This window comes from Hyperolius riggenbachi, chromosome 1 (assembly GCF_040937935.1).
Source record: "Hyperolius riggenbachi isolate aHypRig1 chromosome 1, aHypRig1.pri, whole genome shotgun sequence".
Lineage (NCBI taxonomy): Eukaryota > Metazoa > Chordata > Amphibia > Anura > Hyperoliidae > Hyperolius > Hyperolius riggenbachi.
The window spans coordinates 343,267,292-343,295,070 of record NC_090646.1 but is presented as its reverse complement, the minus strand read 5'-3'; the positions used below and the strand labels follow the sequence as shown (position 1 = coordinate 343,295,070).

At 43.7% G+C, this 27,779-nt stretch overlaps 1 protein-coding gene across 4 annotated transcripts in view; it reads right to left on the bottom strand.

Moving 5' to 3' along the window:
• TMEM259 (transmembrane protein 259) overlaps nt 1-27,779 on the bottom strand; it is a 144,336-nt gene that overhangs the window by 59,370 nt on the left and 57,187 nt on the right. For 2 of the 4 annotated variants that reach the window (XM_068234035.1, XM_068234036.1), the window contains one exon: nt 21,456-25,908. The exons of the other annotated variants lie outside the window; for them this stretch is intronic. In XM_068234035.1, the coding sequence (XP_068090136.1) occupies nt 25,291-25,908 (618 nt within the window). In that variant the 3' untranslated portion in view covers nt 21,456-25,290. Of the gene's footprint in view, nt 1-21,455; nt 25,909-27,779 lie in introns of those variants that run through there. 4 annotated transcript variants of the gene reach the window in all.

Below are 27,779 nucleotides of genomic sequence, written 5' to 3'. Positions count from 1 at the left end.
CATCCCTAAGGTGCATATCAAAACGTTTTTTTTAGGAAAGGGCAAATTTCTATAAAGAACATTTAATTGCGATAATTTGTGAGATGCATTTGTAGACACCATTGGTACAGCCTGCAAAATAGCTACCCAGTCTTCCTCAGATATATTTTCTACATCTTGAACCCATTTGTCATAACACTTGAGAGGAAACTTCTTCAAATACAACCCAACCCAAGAAATAGAGCATAGCAAAACGAAATGAACTCACTTTGTGTGCTCTGTTGGCTAATTAGATTAAAGACTGGAGAAGGACAGAGTTCTAGAGAGTGAGATGAACGTTGTTTATGAATAGCATGGGAGAGTTGCAAATATTGATATTGCAATAGTATAGTTTTGGGCTTTTGCATATCATTTAATATAACATCTAAGGGTTTCAGGGCTTCTCCCTCCATCACTTGTGTAAGTGAAGAGATCCCTTCTTTTGAGAAAATCGAGTTGTACTGATTCTGGAAGACGAATTACACGGTTAATAGGGGTAAATCTAGTAATTCCCTCAATTCCTTTCATAAAGCATTTCCTATTCCACATTTTCTGCATTAGCTGAAATGTAGGACAACTTTTCCCCTCAGTACCACACAAGTCAGGCTCGAGCACAGTGTATATTGATTGGGTGTCCATAAAAAGGTTTATCAACAGTCTGCTGGAATCCAATAAGTCCTTATTTTCCCAACCTACCAGATGTTGTGCCTGAGAAGCTAGGAAGTCGACCCAAGGATTGGGAACAGCTAGTCCACCCTCCTCTTTAGAATGCTGAAGGTATTGGAGTTTTAACTTAACCCTCCCCTGACCCCAGATGAAATCTCTGATGATCCTGTCTATGGTTTTGAATAATTTTAGATGGAGCCATATTGGAGCATTGTGCAAGATGTGCAAGAGTTGGGGCATCATTACCATTTGTAATAGATTTACCATATTTTTCGGACTATAAGACGCACCGGACGTTTAGAGGACAAAAATCAGGGAAAAAAAATATACTTAACATGGTGCATCCATGGTGCAGGGGTGTTTTATGGACCTTCTCCTTCTATGCCTTCTCTATCTAAGCTACACTAACTAACCCCTGCTGCCCTCCCAGATACACAAACTACCCTACACTAACCCCTCTGATCCTTCCTGGTTTACCCGACACTTACTATCACCTCTGAATAAACCCCATCACATACTTTTCCCTTTGTATATATTACCTGTCACATACCTCTGTATCCACAGACCACACAATATGCCCTGTGTATATGCCCCGTCACACACTATGTTCTCTGTATATACCCCCACTGCATCCCCTCTGCACAGCACCCACTACTAGCAGGCATTCTGCATTTTTTAGCACTATGTGTAGAAGACAGGAGAAGGGGGAGCACATGGATGGGTATCAAGATGTTGCTTGAACTTATGGTAACCCCAGCTGGGCTTTCTCCACTCACTCCTGAAGCACCCACAGTCTCTGGCACTGTGTCCCATCTATCTTGCCCAAAGTAATCTGCAGCATCCCCCCAGAGCAGGAAAGCCTCGATGCTGCTTCCAGCTACTGCCATCCTGCATGACTCAGCGCACATGTACCACCAGGTCACTCAGTGAGAGGGCTCTAGGATGGATGCCAGAGAGTGTCAAATTGCCGTATATGGAGGAGGCGCTGAGGCACATCGTAGCTGAAGGTGGAAGAGGCGCTGGGGCTGGAAATGGAGGAAGCGCCGGCAGAGATTGGAGCCAGAGAAGGAGGCGCTGGGGGACATCGCAGCTGAAGATGGAGGCGCCGCTGGTGGAGATCAGAGCCAGAGAAGAAGGCGCTAGGGGACATCGCGGCTGAAGATGGAGGAGGCGCCAGCGGAGATTGGAGCCAGAGATGGAGGAAGCGCTGGGGGACATCGCGGCTGAAGATGGAGGAGGCGCTGGTGGAGATTGTGACCAGAGACGGAGGAGACGCTGGTTCAGGGATGTAAAGGAGAAGACTTGGGACTTGGAGCATGTGGCTGGATGGGTAAGGGCTTCTGCTGCGCTTTCTGCATTCTGTAATCTGCCGTACATTCGAGCTATAAGACGCAGGCACTTTTTCCCCCCACTTTTAGGGGAGAAAGTGCATGTTATAGTCCGAAAAATACGGTATATGTGCCACTGGAGAGAGAGGCAGTTTGGACCAAACTTTTAAATTTTGCCTGATCTTAGCTATCATTGGAGTAATAAGTGTTTCAAACGCTGTAATATCTGCGGATATAATGTTACCTACAGTGGTATGGAAAAGTATTCGGCCTCCTTGAAGTTTCCCACATTTTGTCATATTACTGCCACAAACATGAATCAATTTTATTGGAATTCCACGTGAAAGACCAATACAAAGTGGTGTACACGTGAGAAGTGGAACAAAAATCAAACAGGATTCCAATTTTTTTTTTACAAATAACTGCAAAGTGGGGTGTGGGTAATTATTTAGCCCCCTTTGGTCTGAGTGCAGTCAGTTGCCCATAGACATTGTCTGATGAGTGCTAATGACTAAATAGAGTGCACCTGTGTGTAATCTAATGTCAGTACAAATACAGCTGCTCTGTGACGGCCTCAGAAGTTATCTAAGAGAATATTGAAAGCAACAACACCATGAAGTCCAAAGAACACACCAGACAGGTCAGGGATAAAGTTATTGAGAAATTTAAAGCAGGCTTAGGCTACAAAAATATTTCCAAAGCCTTGAACATCCCACGGAGCACTGTTCAAGCGATCATTCAGAAATGGAAGGAGTATGGCACAACTGTAAACCTACCAAGACCAGGCCATTCACCTAAACTCACAGGCCGAACAAGGAGAGTGCTGATCAGAAATGCAGTCAAGAAGCCCATGTTGACTCTGGACGAGCTGCAGAGATCTACAGCTCAGGTGGGGGAATCTGTCCATAGGACAACTATTAGTCATGCACTGCACAAAATTTGCCTTTATGGAAGAGTGGCAAGAAGAAAGCCATTGTTAACAGAAAAGCATAAGAAGTCCCGTTTGCAGTTTGCCACAAGCCATGTGGGGGACACAGCAAACGTGGAAGAAGGTGCTCTGGTCAGATGAGACCAAAATAGAATCATCACTCTGAACACACCATCCCCACTGTCAAATGTGGTGGTGGCAGCATCATGCTCTGGGGGTGCTTATCTTCAGCAGGGACAGGGAAGCTGGTCAGAGTTGATTGGAAGATGGATGGAGCCAAATACAGGGCAATCTTGGAAGAAAACCTCTTGGAGTCTGCTAAAAACTTGAGACTGGGGCGGAGGTTCACCTTCCAGCAGGACAACGACCCTAAACATAAAGCCAGGGCAACAATGGAATGGTTTAAAACAAAACATATCCATGTGTTAGAATGGCCCAGTCAAAGTCCAGATCTAAATCCAATCGAGAATCTGTGGCAAGATCTGAAAACTGCTGTTTACAAATGTTGTCCATCTAATCTGACTGAGCTGGAGCTGTTTTGCAAAGAAGAATGGGCAAGGATTTCAGTCTCTAGATGTGCAAAGCTGGTAGAGACATACCCTAAAAGACTGGCAGCTGTAATTGCAGGAAAAGGTGGTTCTACAAAGTATTGACTCAGGGGCTGAATAACTACGCACACCCTACTTTGCAGTTATTTTTTTTAAATGTTTGGAATCATGTATGATTTTCGTTCCACTTCTCACGTGTACACAACTGGTCCTTCAAGTGCCATTCCAATAAAATTGATTCAGGTTTGTGGTAGTAATATGACAAAATATGGAAAACTTCAAGGGGGCTGAATACTTTTGCAAACCACTGTACATATTTACATGAGGATACTTTTTGTATCTGGTTACAATTAGCTGGCAAGGTACCATTTGGATTGTCTAAACAGAGGACAGAAGATTTGTCCAAATTCACCACCAACCCAAAATATTCCCCAAACTTTTTTAAAGTGGACATTAAATAGCTATATCTAATGATAATATAGCTCTATCGCCTATGTTGGCAGAAGTGAGTTGTAGATTCAAAAAAGTATGTCTAATGTTTATAGCTGTTGATTTGGAAGGGATAAAACCTGATTGATCTGGTTTAATTATACTGGATATTACTTTAGCCAAGCGATTTGACACTTTCGCTAATATCTTAATATCAACCGTCAAGAGGGAGATAGGTCTATAGGAGTCTGGTTTCAAAATATCTTTACCTGGTTTTGGGAGAAGGATTATGGCAGCTTCAGTCATGGAAGGGGGTAATACGCCTGTTTTAAACGATTCGTTAAATACATCCAGTAAATTGGGAAGGAGCACTTCAGAATATCTTTTATAGACTTCTATTGGCAGGCCATCCTATCTAATACAGTGAGGAGAGAACTAATATGGTTAGTTGGTTCTTGTGCCCTGGTAATAACTGACAACAAATTACCTGTTTGGTCTCCCTGCTCAAAGAAGGCCTGATTGAGAAAAAAATCGTTTGTGGTTAGCTTTAGTTAGGAGATACTCATTGAGAATGTCTTGTGCCTGAACCCAAGCTAATTTTAGATTTTCATCTGGCTTTGCTATATACAGTGGCTTGCAAAAGTATTTGGCCCCCTTGAAGTTTTCCACATTTTGTCATATTACTGACACAAACATGAATCAATTTTATTTGAATTTCACGTGAAAGACCAATACAAAGTGGTGTACACGTGAGAAGTGGAACAAAAATCATACATGATTCCAAACATTTTTTACAAATCAACTTGCAAAGTGGGGTGTGTATAATTGTTCAGCCCCCTTTGGTCTGAGTGCAGTCAGTTGCCCATAGACATTGCCTGATGAGTGCTAATGACTAAATAGAGTGCACCTGTGTGTAATCTAATGTCAGTACAAATACAGCTGCTCTGTGACGGCCTCAGAGGTTGTCTAAGAGAATCTTGGGAGCAACAACACCATGAAGTCCAAAGAACACACCAGACAGGTCAGGGATAAAGTTATTGAGAAATTTAAAGCAGGCTTAGGCTACAAAAATATTTCCAAAGCCTTGAACATACCACAGAGCACTGTTCAAGCGATCATTCAGAAATGGAAGGAGTATGGCACAACTGTAAACCTACCAAGACAAGGCCGTCCACCTAAACTCACAGGTCGAATAAGGAGAGCGCTAATCAGAAATGCAGTCAAGAGGCCCATGGTGACTCTGGAGGAGTTGCAGAGATCTATAGCTCAGGTGGGTGAATCTGTCCATAGGACAACTATTAGTCGTGCATTGCACAAAGTTGGCTTTTATGGAAGAGTGACAAGAAGAAAGCCATTGTTAACAGAAAAGCATAAGAAGTCCTGTTTGCAGTTTGCCACGAGCCATGTGAGGGACACAGCAAACATGTGGAAGAAGGTGTTCTGGTTGGATGAGACCAAAATGGAACTTTTTGGCCAAAATGCAAAACGCTATGCGTGGCAGAAAACACTGCACAGAGTCAGAACACACCATCCCCACTGTTAAATATGGTGCTGGCAGCATCATGCTCTGGAGTTGCTTCTCTTCAGCAGGGACAGGGAAGCTGGTCAAAGTTGATAGGAAGATGGATGGAGCCAAATACAGGGCAATCTTGGAAGAAAACCTCTTGGAGACTGCAAAAGACTTGAGACTGGGGCAGAAGTTCACCTTCCAGCAGGACAACGACCCTAAACATAAAGCCACGGCAACAATGGAATGGTTTAAAACAAAACATATCCATCTGTTAGAATGGCCCAGTCAAGGTCCAGATCTAAATCCAATCGAGAATCTGTGGCAAGATCTGAAAACTGCTGTTCACAAACGCGGTCCATCTAATCTGACTGAGCTGGAGCTGTTTTGCAAAGAAGAATGGGCAAGGATTTCAGTCTCTAGATGTGCAAAGCTGGTAGAGACATACTCTAAAGACTGGCAGCTGTAATTGCAGCAAAAGGTGGTTCTACAAAGTATTGACTCAGGGGGCTGAATAGTTACGCACACCCCACTTTGGCTATCATTCATAAAGCATTTCCGCATGCGGAAATGCATAAAACAGCTGACTTTACCAAACACTCGGCAAAGTCAGCATTCATAAAGGCTCTTTCCGCATGAAAAAATGACACTACTGAGCAGAGTGATAAATCACCGCCTTGTGCGGTGATTATCGGAACAAATGTAGCAAAATGTTAATTCATAAAGATCACCGCAAGCGGTGTGAGGTCGGGAAGTACCGCTCCCTCTGATGTGGCGATACCAATGTAAGTGAATGGAGACACACAGACCTCCCAGGCAGCTGCAGCAGAGCGGAACACGGAGAAATGTATCAACTCGGCAGCTTCCGTGTCTCCGCAACCCTTCCGCCTGCCTACCGCCTGCCTAGTTCGGGGAATCTCCGCACTGCTACCGCACATGGATAAATTTTTATGAATGCCTACCCAGAAGTTTAAAATACCGGCAGCGGTGTTTTCCCGCATTGATTCCCCTTACCGACAGCTCCTTTATGAATGATAGCCTTTGCAGTTATTGATTTGTAAAACATGTTTGGAATCATGTATGATTTTCGTTCCACTTCTCACGTGTACACCACTTTGTATTGGTCTTTCACGTGGAATTCCAATAAAATTGATTCATGTTTGTGGCAGCAATGTGATAAAATGTGGAAAACTTCAAGGGGGCCAAATACTTTTGCAAGCCACTGTAGGCCGCCTCAGAATCCTCCACCTTCTTTATTAATGACTCATGTCTCTCTCTAGTACCGGACCTAATTTTATTAATCTCTCTTATAAATATACCCCGTAAATAAGCCAAAAGGGCCCTTTGCCACCTTTTCCACTAGAGGCGATTGCTGAACCTCAAATCGCTAGCAATTTTAAAATCGCTAGGGTTTGCTAAACTACATAGGAATCGCGGTAGGTAATTTCCGCTACCGCGATTCAATTTATACAAAAGCGCGATCACGCCACGGAGCAATTTTTGCCGCGATCTTGCTATGCTATGCAGTGCATAGCAAAATTGCAATCTCCAGGAAAAATTTGGACTTCTGAATCGCAATCACTACCGTTTAGCGCAAAAGCTAGCGATTGCTAGTGGAAAAGGGCCCTAAAGGTTTCCCAAACTAGTCCACATTTTGTGGGATCTTTTTTATACAAGAAAAACATTCTGATATCTTGTTCTATATTCGCATGTGATTCTAGTAATGTTAATCAATACGGGTTGAGTTTCCAGGGTAACTTGAATTTAGTTTTATCCGATGGATTCTTAAGTGTGACCATCAGAGGGGAATGATCCGAAAGTGAGTGAACTAAATAAGTCACTCCTACTACCAGTGATGCCATAGGTATATAGCAAAGAAATGAACAGCGCTACTCAAAAACAGATAAGTGCCTACCTGCAAGAGAGTGCAAGCCCCACTTGTAGGATAAAATACACACCTAGCATACACATAACCCGTCTAACTAAATCCTAACCTATGCATATACATAGCCTGGGTGCGCTACCAATTTTACTTGGTAGCGCACCCAGGCTATGCATATGCATAGGTTAGGATTTAGTTAGTGTTAGGTCCCCTCCCATAGGGGGATGACTTCTCTGCAGTGGGAGGGACGAGTGCTTAACAAGCTGCATGCAAGCTGTTACAGGAAACCAACATCCTCCAGTGGTAGACGGGTTATGTGTATGCTAGGTGAGTATTTGATCCCACAAGTGGGGCTTGCACTCTCTTGCAGGTAGGCACTTATCTGTTTTTGAGTAGTGCTGTTCATTTCTTTGCTATGTACTAATTTAATTAATTTTTGGTCAGCTGCTCCCACTTAGCAGCCCTGCTTTTGGTGTATATGCAGAGCTTCTGTTTGGGTTCAAGGGGCGTTTGCAGTTTCTGGGAGGGCTCAGCGCACCTCTGATTGTAGGCCATTCGGAGGCGGCCTGGTGATGCGCTGATGCCATAGGTATATTACCCACTGCTAGGTCTATCCGAGAGAGACTAAAGCATGAGTATTTACATTCTTGAGGGTGTGTACTTCTCCATACGTCTAACATGTTTAATTCTGCTAAGAGCCTAGCCAGCACCGATGGTTAACTCTCCGGTGTCCTTGATCTGAATCTATCAAATTTCGGGTCTAGATACATATTGTAGTCTCCTATCCATAATGTAGGTATATGCAATTTCTCTTGTAGGAATTTCACACTTAGCTGTATGCTGGAAGGTGAGAAGGGTGACGGCCAGTATATTGCCACTAAAGTACATTCAATTGAATTGAATTTACCATGAATTATCACAAACCGACCTTCAGCATCTATGTGAGACTCTATATGAGTAAATTACATTTTCAAGTGTATTAGGATTGAGACGCCTCTCGAGTACGAAGTATGAGTCGAATGAAATACAATTGGTGCCCATTTGTTTTTGTTTAGCCAATTCAAGGTTTGGGAGGTTAACCACTTGCCGACCGCCCACTGCACAGAGGCGGCCGGCAAGTGGATCCCGCAAGGATCGCCGTATGCACAGAGGCGGCGGTCCTTGTACGGGCATGGGCGGAGCGATTGCGTCATTCGTGACGCGATCCTCCGCCGGGGACTGGCTCCGCCCCCCCTCGCGCTGTAACCCGCCGGCCGTTCGGAAGCGCCGGCGGGTTACTAGCACCCGGATCGCCGCATACAAAGTGTATAATACACTTTGTAATATATACAAAGTGTATTATACAGGCTGCCTCCTGCCCTGGTGGTCCCGGTGTCCGAGGGACAACCAGGGCAGGCTGCAGCCACCCTAGTCTGCACCCAAGCACACTGATTTCCCCCCCCTCTCTGCCCCGATTGCCCACAGCACCCCTCAGACCCCCCCCCTGCCCACCCCCCAGATCACTGTTTGCACCCAATCACCCCCCTAATCACCCATCAATCACTCCCTGTCACTATCTGTAAACGCTATTTTTTTTTATGCCCTAAACTGCCCCTTGCTCCCTCCTGATCACCCCCCCCACCCTTCAGATTCTCCCCAGACCCCCCCCCCCCTGTGTACTGTATGCATCTATCCCCCTGATCACCTGTCAATCACCTGTAAATCAGCCATCAATCACCCCCTGTCACTGCCACCCATCAATCAGCCCCTAACCTGCCCCTTGCGGGCAATCTGATCACTCACCCACATCAATAGATCGCCCGCAGATACGACGTCAGATCACCTCCCAAGTGCAGGGTTTACATCTGTTCTCTACCCTAAACACCCACTAATTACCCATCAATCAGCCCCTATCACCACCTGTCACTGTTACCCATCAGATCAGACCCTAATCTGCCCCTTGCGGGCACCCAATCACCCGCTTACACACGCTCAGATTGCCCTCGGACCCCCCCTTATCAATTCGCCAGTGCATTATTTACATCTGTTCTTCCCTGTAATAACCCACGGATCACCTGTCAATCACCCATCAATCACCCCCTGTCACTGCCACCCATCAATCACCCCCTGTCACTGCCACCCATCAATCAGACCCTAACCTGCCCCCTGCGGGCAATCTGATCACCCACCCACACCAATAGATCGCCTGCAGATCCGACGTCAGATCACCTCCCAAGTGCAGTGTTTACATCTGTTCTCTACCCTAAACACTCACTAATTACCCATCAATCACCCCCTGTCACTGCTACATATCAGATTAGACCCCTAGCTGCCACTATGGCACTCAATCTCCCACCCACACCCTCAGAACGCCCTCAGACCCCAGCCATGATCACCTCGCCAGTGCATTGCTTGCATCTATTCCCCCCTCTAATCACACCTTGAGACACCCATCAATCACCTCCTGTCACCCCCTAGCACACCTACCCATCAGATCAGGCCCTAATTTGCCCCGTGTGGGCTCCTGATCACTCGGCTAAACCCTCAGATCCCCTTCAGATCACCTCCCCAGTGCATTGATTGCATCTATTTTCCCCTCTAACCACCCCTTGAGACACCCATCAATCACCTCCTGTCACCTCCTAGCACTCCTATCCATCAGATCAGGCCCAATACAACCTCATCTAAAAGGCCACCCTGCTTATGACCGGTTCCACAAAATTCGCTCCCTCATAGACCACCTGTCATCAAAATTTGCAGATGCTTATACCCCTGAACAGTCATTTTGAGACATTTGGTTTCCAGACTACTCACGGTTTTAGGCCCGTAAAATGCTAGGGCGGTATAGGAACCCCACAAGTGACCCCATTTTAGAAAAAAAGACACCCCAAGGTATTCTGTTAGGTGTATGATGAGTTCATAGAAAATTTTATTTTTTGTCACAAGTTAGCGGAAAATGACACTTTGTGAAAAAAAAAGCAATTAAAATCAATTTCCGCTAACTTGTGACAAAAAATAAAATCTTCTATGAACTCACCATACTCCTAACGGAATACCTTGAGGTGTGTTCTTTCTAAAATGGGGTCATTAGTGGGGTTCCTATACTGCCCTGGCATTTTAGGGGCCCTAAACCGTGAGGAGTAGTCTTGAAACAAAAATGACCTGTGAAATCCTAAAGGTACTCATTGAACTTTGGGCCCCTTAGCGCAGTTAGGGTGCAAAAAAGTGCCACACATGTATCGCCGTACTCAGGAGAAGTAGTATAATGTGTTTTGGGGTGTATTTTTACACATACCCATGCTGAGTGGGAGAAATATCTCTGTAAATGGACAATTGTGTGTAAAAAAAAAAATCAAACAATTGTCATTTACAGAGATATTTCTCCCACCCAGCATGGGTATGTGTAAAAATACACCTCAAAACACATTATACTACTTCTCCTGAGTACGGCAATACCACATGTGTTGCACTTTTTTGCAGCCTAACTGCACTAAGAGGCCCAAAGTCCAATGAGCACCTTTAGGCTTTACAGGGGTGCTTACAAATTAGCACCCCCCAAAATGCGAGGACAGTAAACACCCCACAAATGACCCCATTTTGGAAAGTACACACTTCAAGGTATTCATAGAGGGGCATGGTTAGTCCGTGGCAGATTTCATTTTTTTTTTTTGTCACAAGTTAGCAGAAATGGAAACTTTTTTTTTTTCGTCACAAACTGTCATTTTCCGCTACCTTGTGACAAAAAATAATATCTTCTATGAACTCACTATGCCTCTGAGTGAATAATTTGGGATGTCTTCTTTCCAAAATGGGGTCATTTAGGGGGTGTTTATACTATCCTGGAATTCTAGCCCCTCATGAAACATGACAGGTGGTCAGAAAAGTCAGAGATGCTTGAAAATGGGAAAATTCACTTTTTGCACCATAGTTTGTAAATGCTATAACTTTTACCCAAACCAATAAATATAGGCTGAATGGTTTTTTTTTTAATCAAAAACATGTTTGTACACATTTTTCGTGCCGCATGTATACAAAAATTTGATTTTATTTGAAAAATGTCAGCACAGAAAGTTAAAAAAATAATTTTTTTGACAAAATTCATGTCTTTTTTGATGAATATAATAAAAAGTAAAAATCGCAGCAGCAATCAAATAGCACCAAAAGAAAGCTTTATTAGTGACAAAAAAAGGAGCCAAAATTCATTTAGGTGGTAGGTTGTATGAGCGAGCAATAAACCGTGAAAGCTGCAGTGGTCTGAATGGAAAAAAAGGGTCTGGTCCTTAAAGGGGGGTAAAGCCCGCGGTCCTCAAGTGGTTAAAGGAAACCCGTACTGAGTAAAATTATTTAAAATAAACACAAGGTAACTTCAAATGAACATTACATAGTGGTTCGCGTGACCAAGCGCCAGATAGACGCGAAACGGCTGTCGCTCCACCGCTATTGCCTCCACCCACCTCCAACCTCCACAACCCTGCTACCAACGGTCACGTAAGACTAGCCTGACTATGCATACCCCACCAGGGGATATCAATGTTTGATGAAAACCACAACCTGCTTGCACATTTGAATGTACGGTTTACTTTTGGTCATTAAATCACCCATTTGCAGATGGAAGGTGCACACCAATTGCTTTTTTTCTTGAAGATGAATGTTGATGTATTTTTCTACTATATATGGTTGTGCACACGTCCACAACGCCAGTTAACGGATTAAGCAAGCAGGCAAGGTGCAGGGATTTGAAATAGCGCATTGCAAAGTGTCACTTATACTACTCGGCTCAAGTGTATATGCACTTTTGATGGGATGTGCCACACACAGACTTTCTCTTCTTATCTAAGAACATTACATAGTTACCTTGCTATTAGTTCCTCTCAGAAGCTCACCATTTTCTTTTGACAGTGATCGCTTCGAGTTCTGACAACATTTTGTCAGAATTGAAACCTATCAGTTGCTGTCAGTTATTTATCAGTTGCTGTCAGTTATAGCTGAGAGGACAACTGATGTGCCAAGTAATGTCTGTTTTCCTATGGCTCAAGTGGGCGATATGACAGTTTAACAGTGTGCTGACCAGAAAGCTGTTATGGGGTAATGACCATTTTCAAAATGGAGGACAGAGAATTCCCTTTATCACAGTGGACAAACTGGATGCGGGAAAGGAGAAAGAGATTGAGGAGTAGACTACACAGGAGGCAAGTATGACTTGTGTATGGTTATTTTGACTTTTAATTTTCAGTTCAGGTTTTCTTTAAGTGCGTTTCCTGTAAACAATACACCGCTGGGCCTTGTTTTTGTAGGTAAGACCAGATTGCTTGTCTCTTAGTGTGGTCAGCCAATCCCCTCACATTCCAGCTAAGTATAAAAAAAAAAAAATCAGCCCTATCCCTACCTGTTGAAAAAAGGATAGTCTAACTGGATACAATGCTTTAAAGAATAACCTCTGCTGCTGCATGCAGAAAAAAATAATAATATATAGAACATAATATCAGAACACAATAGAAAAAAAAAAACCCTGGCCCATTGAGCCATTACAATCATCACCTGAGATGAGATCAGGTACCCTGATTGAACAGATGCAAAAACCAGACTAACCGCCTGATCGCTCTGCAAAACCAGTGCACACAAGCAGGGATGCTCATCCGGGTTCTGGATATCCGGGTAACCCGGATATCCGAACTTTTTTACGCTATCAAATTCGGATTTCGGATTTTAAAAAAAAATCCGGTTAGCCATCTGCGGATATTTGGACGCATGACACGGATATCCGCGGATATTGCAGATATCCGGATCTGAAACAAATTACAAAGATAAAATCTCTCCTCCTCCTCCTCCCTGTTCATGGATCTTCTCTTCCAGGGATTTGTAGGATGTCAAAAACAAGCTCACATACATTGGCCAGGAATCGAACCCAGGTCAACTGCTTGGAAGGCAGCTATGCTCACCACTATACTGCCACACAGTGAATGCTTTGCTGTAGGAAAAAGTGGTAAACTTCTTGGAGCAGACTTACTTCCTCCCTTCAAAAGACACACATACATCCCCATAAAATCATTTAGCAGCAACTGAGTGCACAGTCTCTGTGGCGCAATTGGTTAGTGCATTTGGCTGTTAACCGAAAGGTTGGTGGTTCAAGCCCACCCAGGGATGGCCTTGCCTTTTGTGTTCAACAGTTGTCCGTAGATAACCCCAGATAGCCATTTAGCAGCAACTGCATGCACAGTCTCTGTGGCGCATTTGGTTAGCACATTCGGCTGTTAACCGAAAGGTTGATGGTTCAAGCCCACCCAGGGACGGCCTTGCCTTTTGTGTTCAACAGTTGTCTGAAGAGAACCCCAGATTGCACTCAGTTGCTGCTAAATGGCTCAGTCTCTGTGGCGCAATTGGTTAGAGCATTCGGCTGTTAACCGAAAGGTTGGTGGTTCAAGCTCACCCAGGGATGGCCTTGCCTTTTGTGTTCAACAGTTGTCCGTCGATAACCCCAGATAGCCATTTAGCAGCAACTGCATGCACAATGATTTTATGGGGGTGTATGTCTGTCTTTTGGAAGGAGGAAGAAAGTCTGCTCCAAGAAGTTTAATACCACTTTTTCCTACAGCAAAGCATTCACTGTGTGGCAGTATAGTGGTGAGCATAGCTGCCTTCCAAGCAGTTGACCTGGATTCGATTCCTGGCCAATGTATGTGAGCTTGCTTTTGACATCCTACAAATCCCTGGAAGACAAGATCCATGAACGAGGAGGAGGAGTTTTTCACCTTCCAAAACATTTTAGAAGCATTTTAAATGGCCTTCCAGTTTTTCTATCTAGATATATCCGAATAGGTTATATATCTGCGGATAATGCATCCGGATATCCGCGTTCACGCGGATATCTAAAAGGTTGGATTCAGATATCCGAACCGGATCCGGATATCTGGATCCGGATCAATTCGGATTTTAAAAAGTACTATCCGAACACCCCTGCACACAACGTATAGATTTCACTCTTAGCACCTCACAAAATTCAAGTAACAGATGAAGTACAAACAGAAAACACACTTCTGAACCTAAACAGATATTTAAACAGAATTATAGTCCCATGCGAACAACTGAATACCCCTCAAATATAAAAATCATGATATCTTCCCACTTATTGCTACAGACATTGGAGCACAATATACTAACTATAACCATGCAGTTATGTACACTAAGTAGAAAAAATAAAGAGCAGTTCTATGCTGAGTATAAACAAGCTTAAGAAGGCCTTAGTGCAAAAATCAAAAAATCAGGAGATTATTTTGCATATATGAAAGATGCTTTGAAAAAAATAAAAATAAATAAATAAAAGGAGTCCATGGCATTATTTGGATTCTTCTGCTTCATCCTGAGGTTTTACAGCCAATTGCTACTAATTCTGATCCAACCATATCATGGCATCTCATGGAGAAAGAGAAAAGTGTGCTTCATTTTCTGCTATGCTTTTAAGCTTGGATGGGTACAGCATGGCATATTGCAACTTTGTTTTTTGCAGTCTCTTTTTGACATCGTAGAATTCACTGCCGCAAGAATATCGTTTAGGGCCCTTTTCCACTAGAGCGTTTGCGATAGCTGAATCGCAAAATCGCAAACCGCTAGCGATTTTAAAATCGCAAAGGTTTTCTAAATAACATAGGAATCGCAGTAGGCAATTTCCACTACCGCGATTCGTTTTTACTAAATCGCTATCGCGCCACGGAACGATTTTTGCCGCGATTTTGCCATGCTGTGCATAGCAAAATCACGATCGCAAACGTCAGGAAATCGCCGGGAAATTTTTTACGTTTGCTGAATCGCGAACGTTAGCAATTGCTAGTGGAAAAGGGCCCTTAGTGATGGCTCTTTGTGGTCAGCGTGAGCGGCGTCTTGCTCTGGGTCAGCCTACATATTGGCCGCAGCAGGTACTTCTGACGCCATGTCAGTTTCCCACTCCGTATCTGCGCCATCTTGAACAGGGCCTTCTGCCTGAAGCTGATCCCCTTCTATCTCTCCCCAGTCCTCTTTCCTAGTTTGTGTATTGCCCTCCACTGACCTGTTGTCTTTGTGTGTAAATTTCTCCAGACGTGCAGCCACATCCTCCATCTGAGTGCGAGACCGCGCCATCTTGTTTCCTCGGCGTGTCCACCAGGCCTTTCTCTTCCCGGAGCTTTGCCTTGCAAACGCCAGCCATTTCGATCCCCAAAGCAATACCGATGGGACACCAGGCAATCCCCTCCACAGCGGGCTAAGGCAGGAGCAAAAACGAGGTGTTTCAGCCGTCACACAGGATCTATATTGCAGGATCAGAGCGGGAGCTGTGTGAGACGCATCTGCTTACATTGCCGGACGCCACGCCCGCCAATCCTAACATTTTTATGTAATATGAGGGACTGCCTTAAAAGGGAGCCTAAACTGAGAAGGATACATTTTTCCTTTTAAAATAATACCAGTTGCTTGACTCTCCTGCTGATCCTGTATCTCTAAGCCACAGCCCCTCAACAAGCATGCAGATCAGGGGCTCTGACTGAAGTCAGACTGGATTAGCTGCATGCTTGTTTTAGGTGTGTGATTCAGCCACTACTGCAGCAAAAGAGATCAGCAGAACTGACAAGCAACTGGTATTGTTTAAAAGGAAACATCCATATCCCTCTCAGTGAAGGTTCCCTTTAAATATCCATTCAGAGTATATTAACTCAGCTTACCCTTCTACTACATAGATTTCGTAAGATTGTAAAGAAACTTTTTTTTGTGGGCACCATTACACTAATCTATTGCTGTCAAGTTATAACGGAACGGACAACTGATGCACAGCCAGGTAAAGGAAATGACCATGTTTTCCTATTGTAGGACCTGTTTCCACAGAAGTGTTTTCACGCATGCGAATTCCTATGCAGAATCAGTCTATTCAAATCAATAGGCAGCAACTGCAGGAAAAAAAAAATGCTGCCTGCTGCAGTTTTCCACTAAACAAACCCCCATAGCTAGCATGAGTGCCATATCTATTTCGGAAACTGATGCGGTGCCTCAGTGGAAACCCAGCACTGAAAGATTTTTCACAATGCTGCAGGACAAATGATCAGTTAAAACGCATCCATTTTTTCAGCATACAGTGTAAACTAGCCCTATGGGACGATTCTTCCATTAAAGTAAAATAGGGACCCACTTTGGTAGGAAGCCAAGAGGTAGAGATTGAAGGATCAGGTAGTAGTGGCCCAAATACCAGGCCAATAAAACAGGGAGAAGTCCTAGACTGCAGCAATATCACATGTGCATAGATAAGAACAGGATGTGACTGTGCGGACATCTGTTAAGGTAGCCATACATCTAGTAATGTATGGGCAGATTTGACCAAGAGAAATCTCTCTCTAATCGAATCTGATGAAAGATTGTCAGCAGTCCATACACCATGGGCCGATTCCCGATCAATGTAATGCTAAAATTGATCCGGAATCGGCCTTGTACGCAACCATCCTCTAATGAAAAATGTCCCCACGATGCCCTGTGTAAAGTATACATTACCGGTCTGCAACCTCCGCTTGTCCCCTGCTGGCTTCCGTGATTCCTCCTCTGCATACACACGCGCCCCACGTGGTTTCCTAGTAAGGGCGTGCGTGACATAACACGTGCGCCCTTATTGGAAAACCATGTGAGGTGCATGTATGGACAGCAGCGTGCGCCCGGAGCAGCAGCGGGACAAGCGCAGGCTGTGGGCAGGTAATGTACACCTTACACTGGGCACTGGGTGGGGGGGGGTCGGAAAGAGACGGGACATTTTTCATTAGGGGTACGGCGATGGGGGTTTTGCCATGTTCAATTGTCGCAAAATTGCACGCCATTCCCACCGCGCACCGATTGAGCAAGTCAGCCCAACATCATGCGCAATTGACAATGGGTCCAATTTTCATCCTGAAATTAGTCGCATTGTCGATCAGGCATGCACTTGGCGTCACCTATTTTCATCTAATTCGACTGGTCGATCGGCTGCCAAGACATCTGAGGTATTGCCACCTTAAAAGAAAGGGGACTCTTGTAGGAAATGCAGAAAGTGAATATCCAAAGCTATAGGAAGAAGATGCCGCTCTAAGGTAATGATGGAGATTACAGTCAGAAGGTGCATGCCTGGCAGTGTGTACATGGCCCTGAATACTAGAGTTTTGCCTGTGACCACCTTTCCTCCCCATGGGACCAGTAGACACTGGCCCTGGACTTTGTGCAGCATGCTGAAGTGTGAGAAGTGACTCAGGATAGGGACATCCACTTGGCCTTTCCTGCCTGTATAGCACACATTGGCTATACAGCTAGCCAAGTTGTTCTCCATTTTCTCGACCTCCATGATCTGTGAGCAAAAAGCCACCTTTGTGAAATTCGGGGGAGTTGGTAGGTAGAAGCACCCAAAAGAGACCCACAGAAAAATACTGGGACAATATACAGTATAAAACTCAAGTAGATAGTGTCCTGTGAAGGGCTGTGGCTTTGCAGTCTGCACAGTACAAGAAAATTAGAGGCCGATTGTGAAGAGGAACAGTAGGCATAGTGACCAGCAAGAGAACTGGGGTGTGGAAGGGAGGGGCAGCTGCCAGAGGTGGAGATAGTAGTTGATGGCATCTTCTGGGGCTCTTGGTAATAGTGGGTGGCCAGACACAGAGGTGGTAAATGTCCAGTGTTCTGTTCTCAGGCTTTTTATCCTATTTCAGACGTGTCCAATTATGGATATGCTCATATGTGTAGGATTCAATAGCATTCATTGTTAGCGTAGGGACCCTTCTACGAGATTGGCCTTGACATTGGCAGAGGACCTAAACTGAGAAGAATACGGATTTTTCCTTTTAAAATAATACTAGTTGCCAGACTCTCCTGCTGATCTTGTGTCTAATACTTTTAGCCACAGCCCCTAAACAAGCATGCAGATCAAGTGCTCTGACTGAAGTCAGACTGGATTAGCTGCATGCTTGTTTGCGGTGTGTGATTCAATTACTACTGCAGCCAAAGAGATCAGCAGGACTGCCAGGCAACTGGTATTGTTTAAAAAGGAAACATCCATATACCTCTCAGTTTAGGTTTCCTTTAACCCACATGCCTGTTGGACATGTGAAACAATGAATCTCAATTTTTGGGATGTTGACCTATCCGCTGGTCATCTTTGTATTTGAGCTGAGGTCACTAAAATTCTGCAATATGTCTAGTCTTCACCATGTGTAAAATTCAAAGATAAAGTGGCAAATATATAATAACACAGGAACTCTAGAGATGCAGTAGTGATGCAACCAGCACAAAAATGGTAAATGGCTGGAAGTATTTTGTGTACCTGTGTTGCTACTGTGCTGAAACCTAAAATGGCCAATGCCAATATACACTCACCTAAAGGATTATTAGGAACACCTGTACAATTTCTCATGAATGCAATTATCTAATTAACCAATCACATGGCAGTTGCTTCAATGCATTTAGGGGTGTGGTCCTGGTCAAGACAATCTCCTGAACTGCAAACTGAATGTCAGAATAGAAAAGAAAGGAGATTTAAGCAATTTTGAGCACGGCATGGTTGTTGGTGCCAGATGGGCCGGGTATATCACAATCTGCTCAGTTACTGGGATTTTCACGCACAACCATTTCTAGGGTTTACAAAAATGGTGTGAAAAGGGAAAAACATCCAGTGGGCGAAAAATGGCGTTGTTGATGCTAGAGGTCAGAGAAGAATGGGCTGATTGATTCAAGCTGATAGAAGAGCAATGTTGACTGAAATAATCACTCGTTACAACCGACGTATGCAGCAAAGCATTTTGTTTGTGAAGCCACAACACGCACAACCTTGAGGCAGATGAGCTACAACAGCAGAAGACCCCACCGGGTACCACTCATCTCCACTACAAATAGGAAAAAGAGGCTACAATTTGCACAAGCTCACCAAAATTTGACAGTTGAAGATTGGAAAAATGTTGCCTGGTCTGATGAGTCTCAATAGTTAGAATTTGGCGTAAACAGAATGAGAATATGGATCCATCATCCCTTCATGACCACCATGTACCCATCCTCTGATGGCTACTTCCAGCAGGATAATGCACCATGTCCCAATGAGTTCACTGTACTAAAATGGCCCCCAGTGTCACCAGATCTCAACCTTTGTGCCCTGGATGTGCATTCCACAAACATCCATCAACTGCAAGATGCTATCCTATCAATATGGGCCAACATTTCTAAAGAATGCTTTCAGCACCTTGTTGAATCAATGCCATGTAGCATTAACCACCCTGGCGTTCTGATTAAATCGCCAGGGTGGCTGCGGGAGGGTTTTTTTTAAATAAAAAAAAAACTATTTCATGCAGCCAACTGAAAGTTGGCTGCATGAAAGCCCACTAGAGGGCGCTCCGGAGGCGATCTTCCGATCGCCTCCGGCGCCCAGAATAAACAAGGAAGGCCGCAATGAGCGGCCTTCCTTGTTTTGCTTATATCGTCGCCATAGCGACGAGCGGAGTGACGTCATCGACGTCAGCCGACGTCCTGACGTCAGCCGCCTCCGATCCAGCCCTTAGCGCTGGCCGGAACTTTTTGTTCCGGCTACGCTGGGCTCAGGCGGCTGGGGGGACCCTCTTTCGCCGCTGCTCGCGGCGGATCGCCGCAGAGCGGCGGCGATCAGGCAGCACACGCGGCTGGCAAAGTGCCGGCTGCGTGTGCTGCTTTTTATTTGATGAAAATCGGCCCAGCAGGGCCTGAGCGGCGACCTCCGGCGGTGTTGGACGAGCTGAGCTCGTCCAGACCGCTCAGGTGGTTAAGGCAGTTCTGAAGGTGAAAGGGGGTCAAACACCATATTAGTATGGTGTTCCTAATAATCCTTTAGGTGAGTGTACAACTGTGAAGCAAATTGTAATATCTGTCAAGGCAACATTGTGAAACAATTTAAAGAGGAAACTTTAAACGTGGAGGTGAGGAAATCGATACATTGTAAAGTGAGGAAGTTAAAAAATAGGAGAGAGATCAAGAAATGATATCCCCATATTGTTTGATCCACAATCAGCCTGCATGTAATAATCTCTACTACTTGCAGACATGGAAAAAAAAAAAAAAAAAAAAACACGACAGCACCAACGGCTATTGCTTATAACCACACCGCCTAACAATTCAATAGGCTAAAAGTGTTTGTCTTCTTATAAATATACATATGCACAGAGGGAGATACTGGTTGTTTAGGAGTTGGAAAGAGCCGTTATTTCCCACAATGCAACAAGGCTCCCACAGTGTGATGTTAGGCCGTAAGTCTTGACAACACATTGTGGGAGGGGTTTCACCACAATATCAGCCATATAGACGTTCCATGATGATCTATTCAAGAAAACAAAAATGTCTCGTGGTAAAGGGGGTACCAGCAAATGACTACGATGAAGTTAAATCCTTGATTACAGTTCCTCCTGAAGGTTCAAAACCAGTGCAGTTGCACACAAATGTTGTAGCCATACATCTAGCGATGATGGGCAGATTCGACCAAGAGACAAATCTCTCTAATCGAATTTCATGCTGAAATCTATCCGGAATCGGCCTTTTGCACCGCATCCGTCCGCCTCACTCCCCGAATGAAAAAAAAAAAGTCTCCCTGGTGCCCAGTGCAAGATATATATTACCGTCAGCGGCCTCAGCTTATCCCCAGCTGGCTTCCGGGCACATTCCGCTGTCCATACATGCGCGCCCCATGTGGTTTCTTAGTAAGGGCGCTCGTGTGAGACATACACGCTTGCCCTTACTAGGAAGCCACGTGGGTGCATGTGTATGGACAGCGGAATGTACCCGGGGCAGTGGAGGAACAAGCAGAGGCCGCAGGCAGGTAATGTATAACTTGCATGAGGCATCGGGGGGACAATTATTAGGTGGGACAACGTCAGGGGTTTTGCTGCATTTGGCAATTGTTGCGAAAATGCACGCCATTCTTGCCGTGCATCGATCAAGCAAGTTGCCCCAATATCTTGCAGCATGCGCAATCGACAATGTGAACAATTTTCATCCCGGAATTGGTCACGGTGTAGTCGGGCATGCACTTGGCGGCAGCAATTTTCATCCAATTCGATTATAATAATCAAATCGTATGGTCGATCAGCCACCAAGTCGCCGGATGTATGGCCACCTTTACTCTGTAAGGAAAGATGTACAATAAGATAAGTCCATTTACAAAACAAAAAAAGTAATGCGCACAATGTTCCAGATAGAATATTTATTATCATATGTACAAACACAATTTATCAATGTAGATTTATGAGGTACAATTAAAAAAAGACTTCTGGGCACATATCTGCCAGCCTGAATATAGTATTTATTCCATTTACCCTAACTAAAACCAGTAAGCCCTCTCGAGGTTATGCATACTGGAAGGTGCTGCAACTAAATTATCTTTATTATATGTAATCACCCTACTCTTAGCAGCAAGAGATGACTCTGCCAACCAATGCTATAAAACTAAAAAAAAAAAAAATACCCGCTCAATGTCAGAAATATGCAATAGTTGGCAGTACAACCTATTCTCAATTACAGTCTGACCAAAACATTCACATTTAATATTTATGGATTTCCTCCACTCAAGTAGCTTTTCCTTGTTTTAGATAAAATCCCCTGTAACAGTTAACAAGCCCACCAAGTGATCCTCTGCTGAACTCTCTCGAATCTTGTTCTGTTTTGTCTGTACACTGACAGAACCAAATCAGTGAAGGTTTCCACCCGTTTCCAGAGCCAACTTTGCAAAAAGCGTACAAATGTGCAATTGTGTGGAGAAATGCTTTGCTAACATTTTCAATAAATAAAGCTGCATGCCTTTCATTACTGCCAACATTGCTTACATTTTAACCTACTGGATCTAATGGTTTTGTTTAATTGGTCTTGATCTTTGTAGTACACAGGTAACAAGTAGTTAATCTGAAAATCTGAAAAAAATATTCAAAAATTGAAGGATCAAACCTTTTTTTGAAACAAATTGGCCATCTTAAAAGGCATCCATCTTGAGGCAAGGAATACACCGCTACAATATTTTGAATAGATCAGACATTGAACCTGACAAATACTACAAACAAACAGACAATAAGATGCAAAGTATCCAGAGTTACTGAAGGATTATGCACATTTTGTATGCAAATTTATGCAGCTTGAAAATGGACCACTCAAGTCCCACCAAGTTGGAATTGGATTGGTCCATTTCCAAGCTGCATAGATATAGAATTTGCATAAACCCACATCAACACAATTATTTTCATCTCAATGACCATTTCTAATAAACACTGGATCAAATTAAAATCTAGAATATTTTCTATTAATATCAAAATATTGATCAGGCATTGATAAGGAATGTTACCAGCCGGAGAGTGAGGGTCCACAGACTGCAGTGTTACACAATGATGTATTTATCGCTTTGTACTGCACTGTGCAATTCAAAGATAATGGCAATGTGAGTGATATTAGACAAGATTTCTGTTGAACTCTTGTCTAATATCTAATTTTACAAAGCGACAGACAGGCTACACTATCACTATCAGGAAGATAATTATCAGTTACATAACCTACCCCTAATTGACTAGTGTATTCCCTGTTTACCCTGCTTTAAAGTGTACCAGAGACGAAAAAAGAAAAAAAAAAGTTTTATACATGCTTGAGGCTTTGTCCAGCCCCATGCGCACAGATCACTCCCACGCTGCCGTCCTCCACTGCGTACAGCTCTAGCATAGAGTACAGTTAGTTCTGCCAGTTGCGGCCAGTCTGCGCAAGAGGAAGTGCGCTCTCTACAGATCTCTCCGGCAGCCGCCAGAGAGATATGTAGAGAGCGCATTTCCTCTTGCGCAGACTGGCTGCGCCTGGCAGAACAGGACCAGATACTGGAGCTGCAGGCAGCAGAGGACAGCAGTGTGAGAGGGATCCGTGTGCATTGGGGCTGGAGGAAGCCCCAGGTGTGTGTGTGTGTGTGTGTGTGTGTGTGTGTGTGTGTGTGTGTGTGTGTGTGTATATATATATATATATATATTAGTCTCTGGTTTCCTTTACCCATTAATGTCCCAAGTAAGAAGTCAATTTACTTCAAATTAAGTTTCATTTACCGTAAATTTGGATCACTATCATTTCTCTAAGCAAATAAAAGCAGCCAAAGCTCCATAAGCGTACAGCCGCTTTGTTCGTGAGTTTCTATCCAAACAATTAACAGGAAATGAGCATGTGCAGTATGCATAAATGAATCATTTCTTTAGTACATTTTTGGCGTAAAAATATTGCACTGAGCCAAACAAATTGCAGCAATAAAGGAGGAGGTACTGAAAATTACAAAATGGACATGAATGTCTGAAGGCCATTATTAAATTAATAAAAGTCAAACTAGAACATCATCAAAAAGAAAAAATACCAAAACAAATATCGGCATAAGTTTAAATGATCACTTACAAAATTGAATTAACAAGACTTGTAGTAAGACTGCTTAAGATCTGTATCATCTGCTTTGTGAGCCACTTACTGTAATGCACAAGATACTCCAGCCAGTTCCCATTCTGTAAAAGTTCTGATGGCAGCTTAGCCAGGGAGGAGCAAGTGTGTTATTAGTGTTTACAGGTCATCAAGATTAGCAGTATTAAAAGCAGAAAAAGACGAAGGTAGAACTGCAGAATTATGCACATGTGATGTACCAGAAATGCTACTTTTTTTGTGTTTTCTTTCTAACTGAAGTGGTCATATAAGTATAGTTATAGTCTGGGGCAAGCCAACATGTCAGATATATATATATAAAATTTTCTCTCTATATAAATGTACAGGAGTATAAGAACAAAAGTGCAAGACACAAGGAAAATGTATTTTATACCAATGAAGTGTGGATGGGCATCAATAACACACCATTTCAAACGATGATAATCTGAAAAATGAGTACATCTGAATGGATGCTTGTATTGCATTTACACCGACTTTAATACAGACACAAAAGCGCTTAAAACGCAGCATAATTGGACATGCTGTGTTTAAATAAATGTAAGGCAAATCTAATTATTCCAAAGAGCAATTACGAACGCCAGAATAGACTGCTTCCTACAATTCCATTAGATATAAAATATCATGTCTTGATCCATTTCAAGTTCCTCATAAATGCATGTCAGAAGTATCAAACAAATGCTCATGTACACTATTCCTTAAGCTGATCTTTGATACTGAAAGAAAGCAAAGTGTGCTGAACTAGATAAAAACTATTGTCCTAGTGGTAGTTAAAGAAAATATCTGACTCGCTGCCATGGGCATCACTGATGCAGTGACCTGTTCTACATCTTCTAAGCAATTCACTTCATGTATGCACTGGCCCTTCTTAAGCAGAAATAAAAAAGGCACATATACATAAAAGGCTGTACACCCTTCTGGCACAACCAGTCTTCTGACTATACGGAACTGATGCTTCAACTGCACAAACACATCTGTCCCAGAGTATGCATGTACATTCCCAGAAAACTTGCAAAGAGCTGTAAGCGGAAAAACAGATAGCTTATTACAGGTAGAAAAACCATCAGCCTTTTTCTCAAATGATTTAAAGCTTTTCTTTCTAAGCAAATTAATTACATCATTCTTGCTTGGTCTAGCAACTGTAGATTAATAAAATATCAAAAAGTCACATGGGCTCCTCCACTTAAAGAATTAGAATTGTTAAGCAGGATGCCAACAGGTATATTGTATATGAAATATGGCTGTCAGAATTACCATAACTGGAGGTAGGGAACAGATGTAGACAAGTATGCCCCACAAAATACCCTACTTAAAATGTTAAGGAAACGTTGTCTCTGTCCTATTATGCATCTGAATTTTCCCAGATTTGTGGCATTTAGCTTACATGACAGGCTAAAAAATAAAACTAAAGCAAACGCAGTCAGTTTGTGTGCAAGTACCCCCGCACACATGCCCACTGATCTGAAAATGCAGCAGGCCTCTGACTCCAGCAGCAGAGGTATTATCTTTCTGTACAACTCCCCTTTAGGAAAATACACTTCTCCCCATTTGTATGAGTGGAATTTATCGGACAGAGGCTATGCTCAGGAGTCCACAGTAATATGCTCTGTATCACATGCACTTGGCTGTGAAGCACTAGCTTCTGTTGGTGGCCCTGTCAAGGCTGATGGAGGACAATTTCTTTGCTCTTCATTATTGTGGCTGCTGTCTGAAAGTCCTGGATTACAGTCTGTGGGGAGGAAAATATTTTCCAATTGGGGTTCATTTAGTTTTTTTGAGTTGTTGCTGGCTGTAACTGTTGGCAACGTTGGTGGAGGATCTCCAGTTTGGGTCACTTCTGCAGCACCTCGTTCAAAAGGTTTACTGCCAACAGCTTCTTGTGTTGGCTCTGCAGACTGTGAAGATGCACTGAGTATAGCTTCTACCTCAGGTGCCGTTTCAGCATTGCTCACACCAGAGTTCTGGGCATCTGGTAAGACTTCACTGGCAGAGCCTACGGTCGGTGGTGCTGACTGAAGGGCCATTCCAGGGGCTGGTGGGTTTACAATCGATGGCTCAGATGCAGTATTATTATTTAGGTTATCTTGAAGGCTGGTCTGGTTCTGACCAGCCTGCTGGTTTTGAAGGAGCATTTCTTGGATTCTAATCTGCTGGAGGATAGCAGGGAGCTCATAATGATGAAAAAAATAGATCATTGAATGCTGTGGAAAGCAGAAGAAGTGAAATCTGTATAAATACATGAGGTGAAATATTATCCACACATCTTCCCCTCACAGACCCCGGTATGTTCAAACTGCATCTGATGCATTAAAGGGTGAAGTCCTAAGGCAAAATAACTTTTCTCCCCAAAAAACATATTCCCTTTCGGGATCTAATAAGCAAAAGGGTTTTTAACATAAAATGCAAAAATATTACAAATAACATTACTAATTTGTTAAAGAGAACCCGAGGTGGCATTGTATTACGTTAGTGGGGCACAGAGGCTGGTTGGGCACACTAACACCAGCCTCTGTTGCCCCATTGTGGGTCTCAAAGACCCCCCTGCTCGCCGCTATACTCCCCGCAGTGCTGGCGACACGCAGCGTGTCGCCAGCACAATGTTTACTCTAGCGCTGTCTGTCAGCGCCGCTCCCCCGCCTCCTCCGCATCGCCGCTACCCGCCCTCGTCCCTTCCCTCCAATCAGCGGGAGGGAAGGGACGAGGGCGGGTAGCGGCGATGCGGAGGAGGCTGCGGAGCGTTGCTGACAGACAGCGCTAGAGTAAACATTGTGCTGGCGACACGCTGAGTGTCGCCAGCACTGCGAGGGTATAGCGGCGAGCAGGGGGGTCTTTGAGACACACGATGGGGCAACAGAGGCTGGTGTTAGTGTGACCAACCAGCCTCTGTGCCCCACTAACGTAATACAATGCCACCTCGGGTTCTCTTTAAAGCAGACTGCAATCACTAAACATTTCAAGTAAGATAGGCCAAATAATTAGGCCCGGTTCACACCTGCGTTAGTGGCAAATGGATCCATGAAAACGGATCAGATTATAGGTTGAACGGAAAGATTTTCATTCTGTTTGCCCTCCGCTGCTTCCATTCCGTTTATCACCCCCCCCCCCCCCATCAATCAGCAAAGTTAATTTGCTGGATAGAGCGGTCCGTTTCTTCACTAGTGTAAAGAAACATTTCATTTTCTCATTGCCCCCATGGAGTGCTTCAGCTTCTGTTTCGGTTCTGCTGGGCTCAGCGTTCCGGAAAAATTGCCGCAGCAGGAAACTGTTCAGCGGATTGTGCAAAACGGATCCATTTGAACTGATCCATAGGTTAACACTGGACCCATTTGCATCCGTGCCAATCTGTTCTCTTCCGATCCGGGAACAATTTCAACTTTTTTTAGCGCCAATGTGAACCGGGCCTTAGTCTGGTGCCAAGGGTTCTGATAAAAACCAGTCAACGCTAAATTAAAAATGTACCACAACCACCTTTACCATAAAAGACAGTAAAATTAGATCTCTGTAGAACAGAGTTGAGGTGCCCATCAATTATATAATCTTCAAAGTACAATCTTACCAAATCAATTTAGTAGAAATGCCTCATAATATATTATATCGAAGAGGTAAGATTGAGCAATCAAGCTTGTATCATTAATGGGCCCCTTTACACGCTATGAAGGAACCAAATTCTTGCATGCTGTATACAGTGGGTTGCAAAAGTATTCAGCCCCCTTGAAGTTTTCCACATTTTGTCACATTACTGCCACAAACATGCATCAATTTTATTGGAATTCCATGTGAAAGACCAATACAAAGTGGTGTACATGTGAGAAGTGGATCGAAAATCATACATCATTCCAAACATTTTTTACAAATAAATAACTGCAAAGTGGGGTGTGCGTAATTATTCGGCTCCGAGTCAATACTTTGTAGAACCACCTTTTGCTGCAATTACAGCTGCCAGTCTTTTAGGGTATGTCTCTACCAGTTTTGCACATCTAAAGACTGAAATCCTTGCCCATTCTTCTTTGCAAAACAGCTCCAGCTCAGTCAGATTAGATGGACAGCGTTTGTGAACAGGAGTTTTCAGATC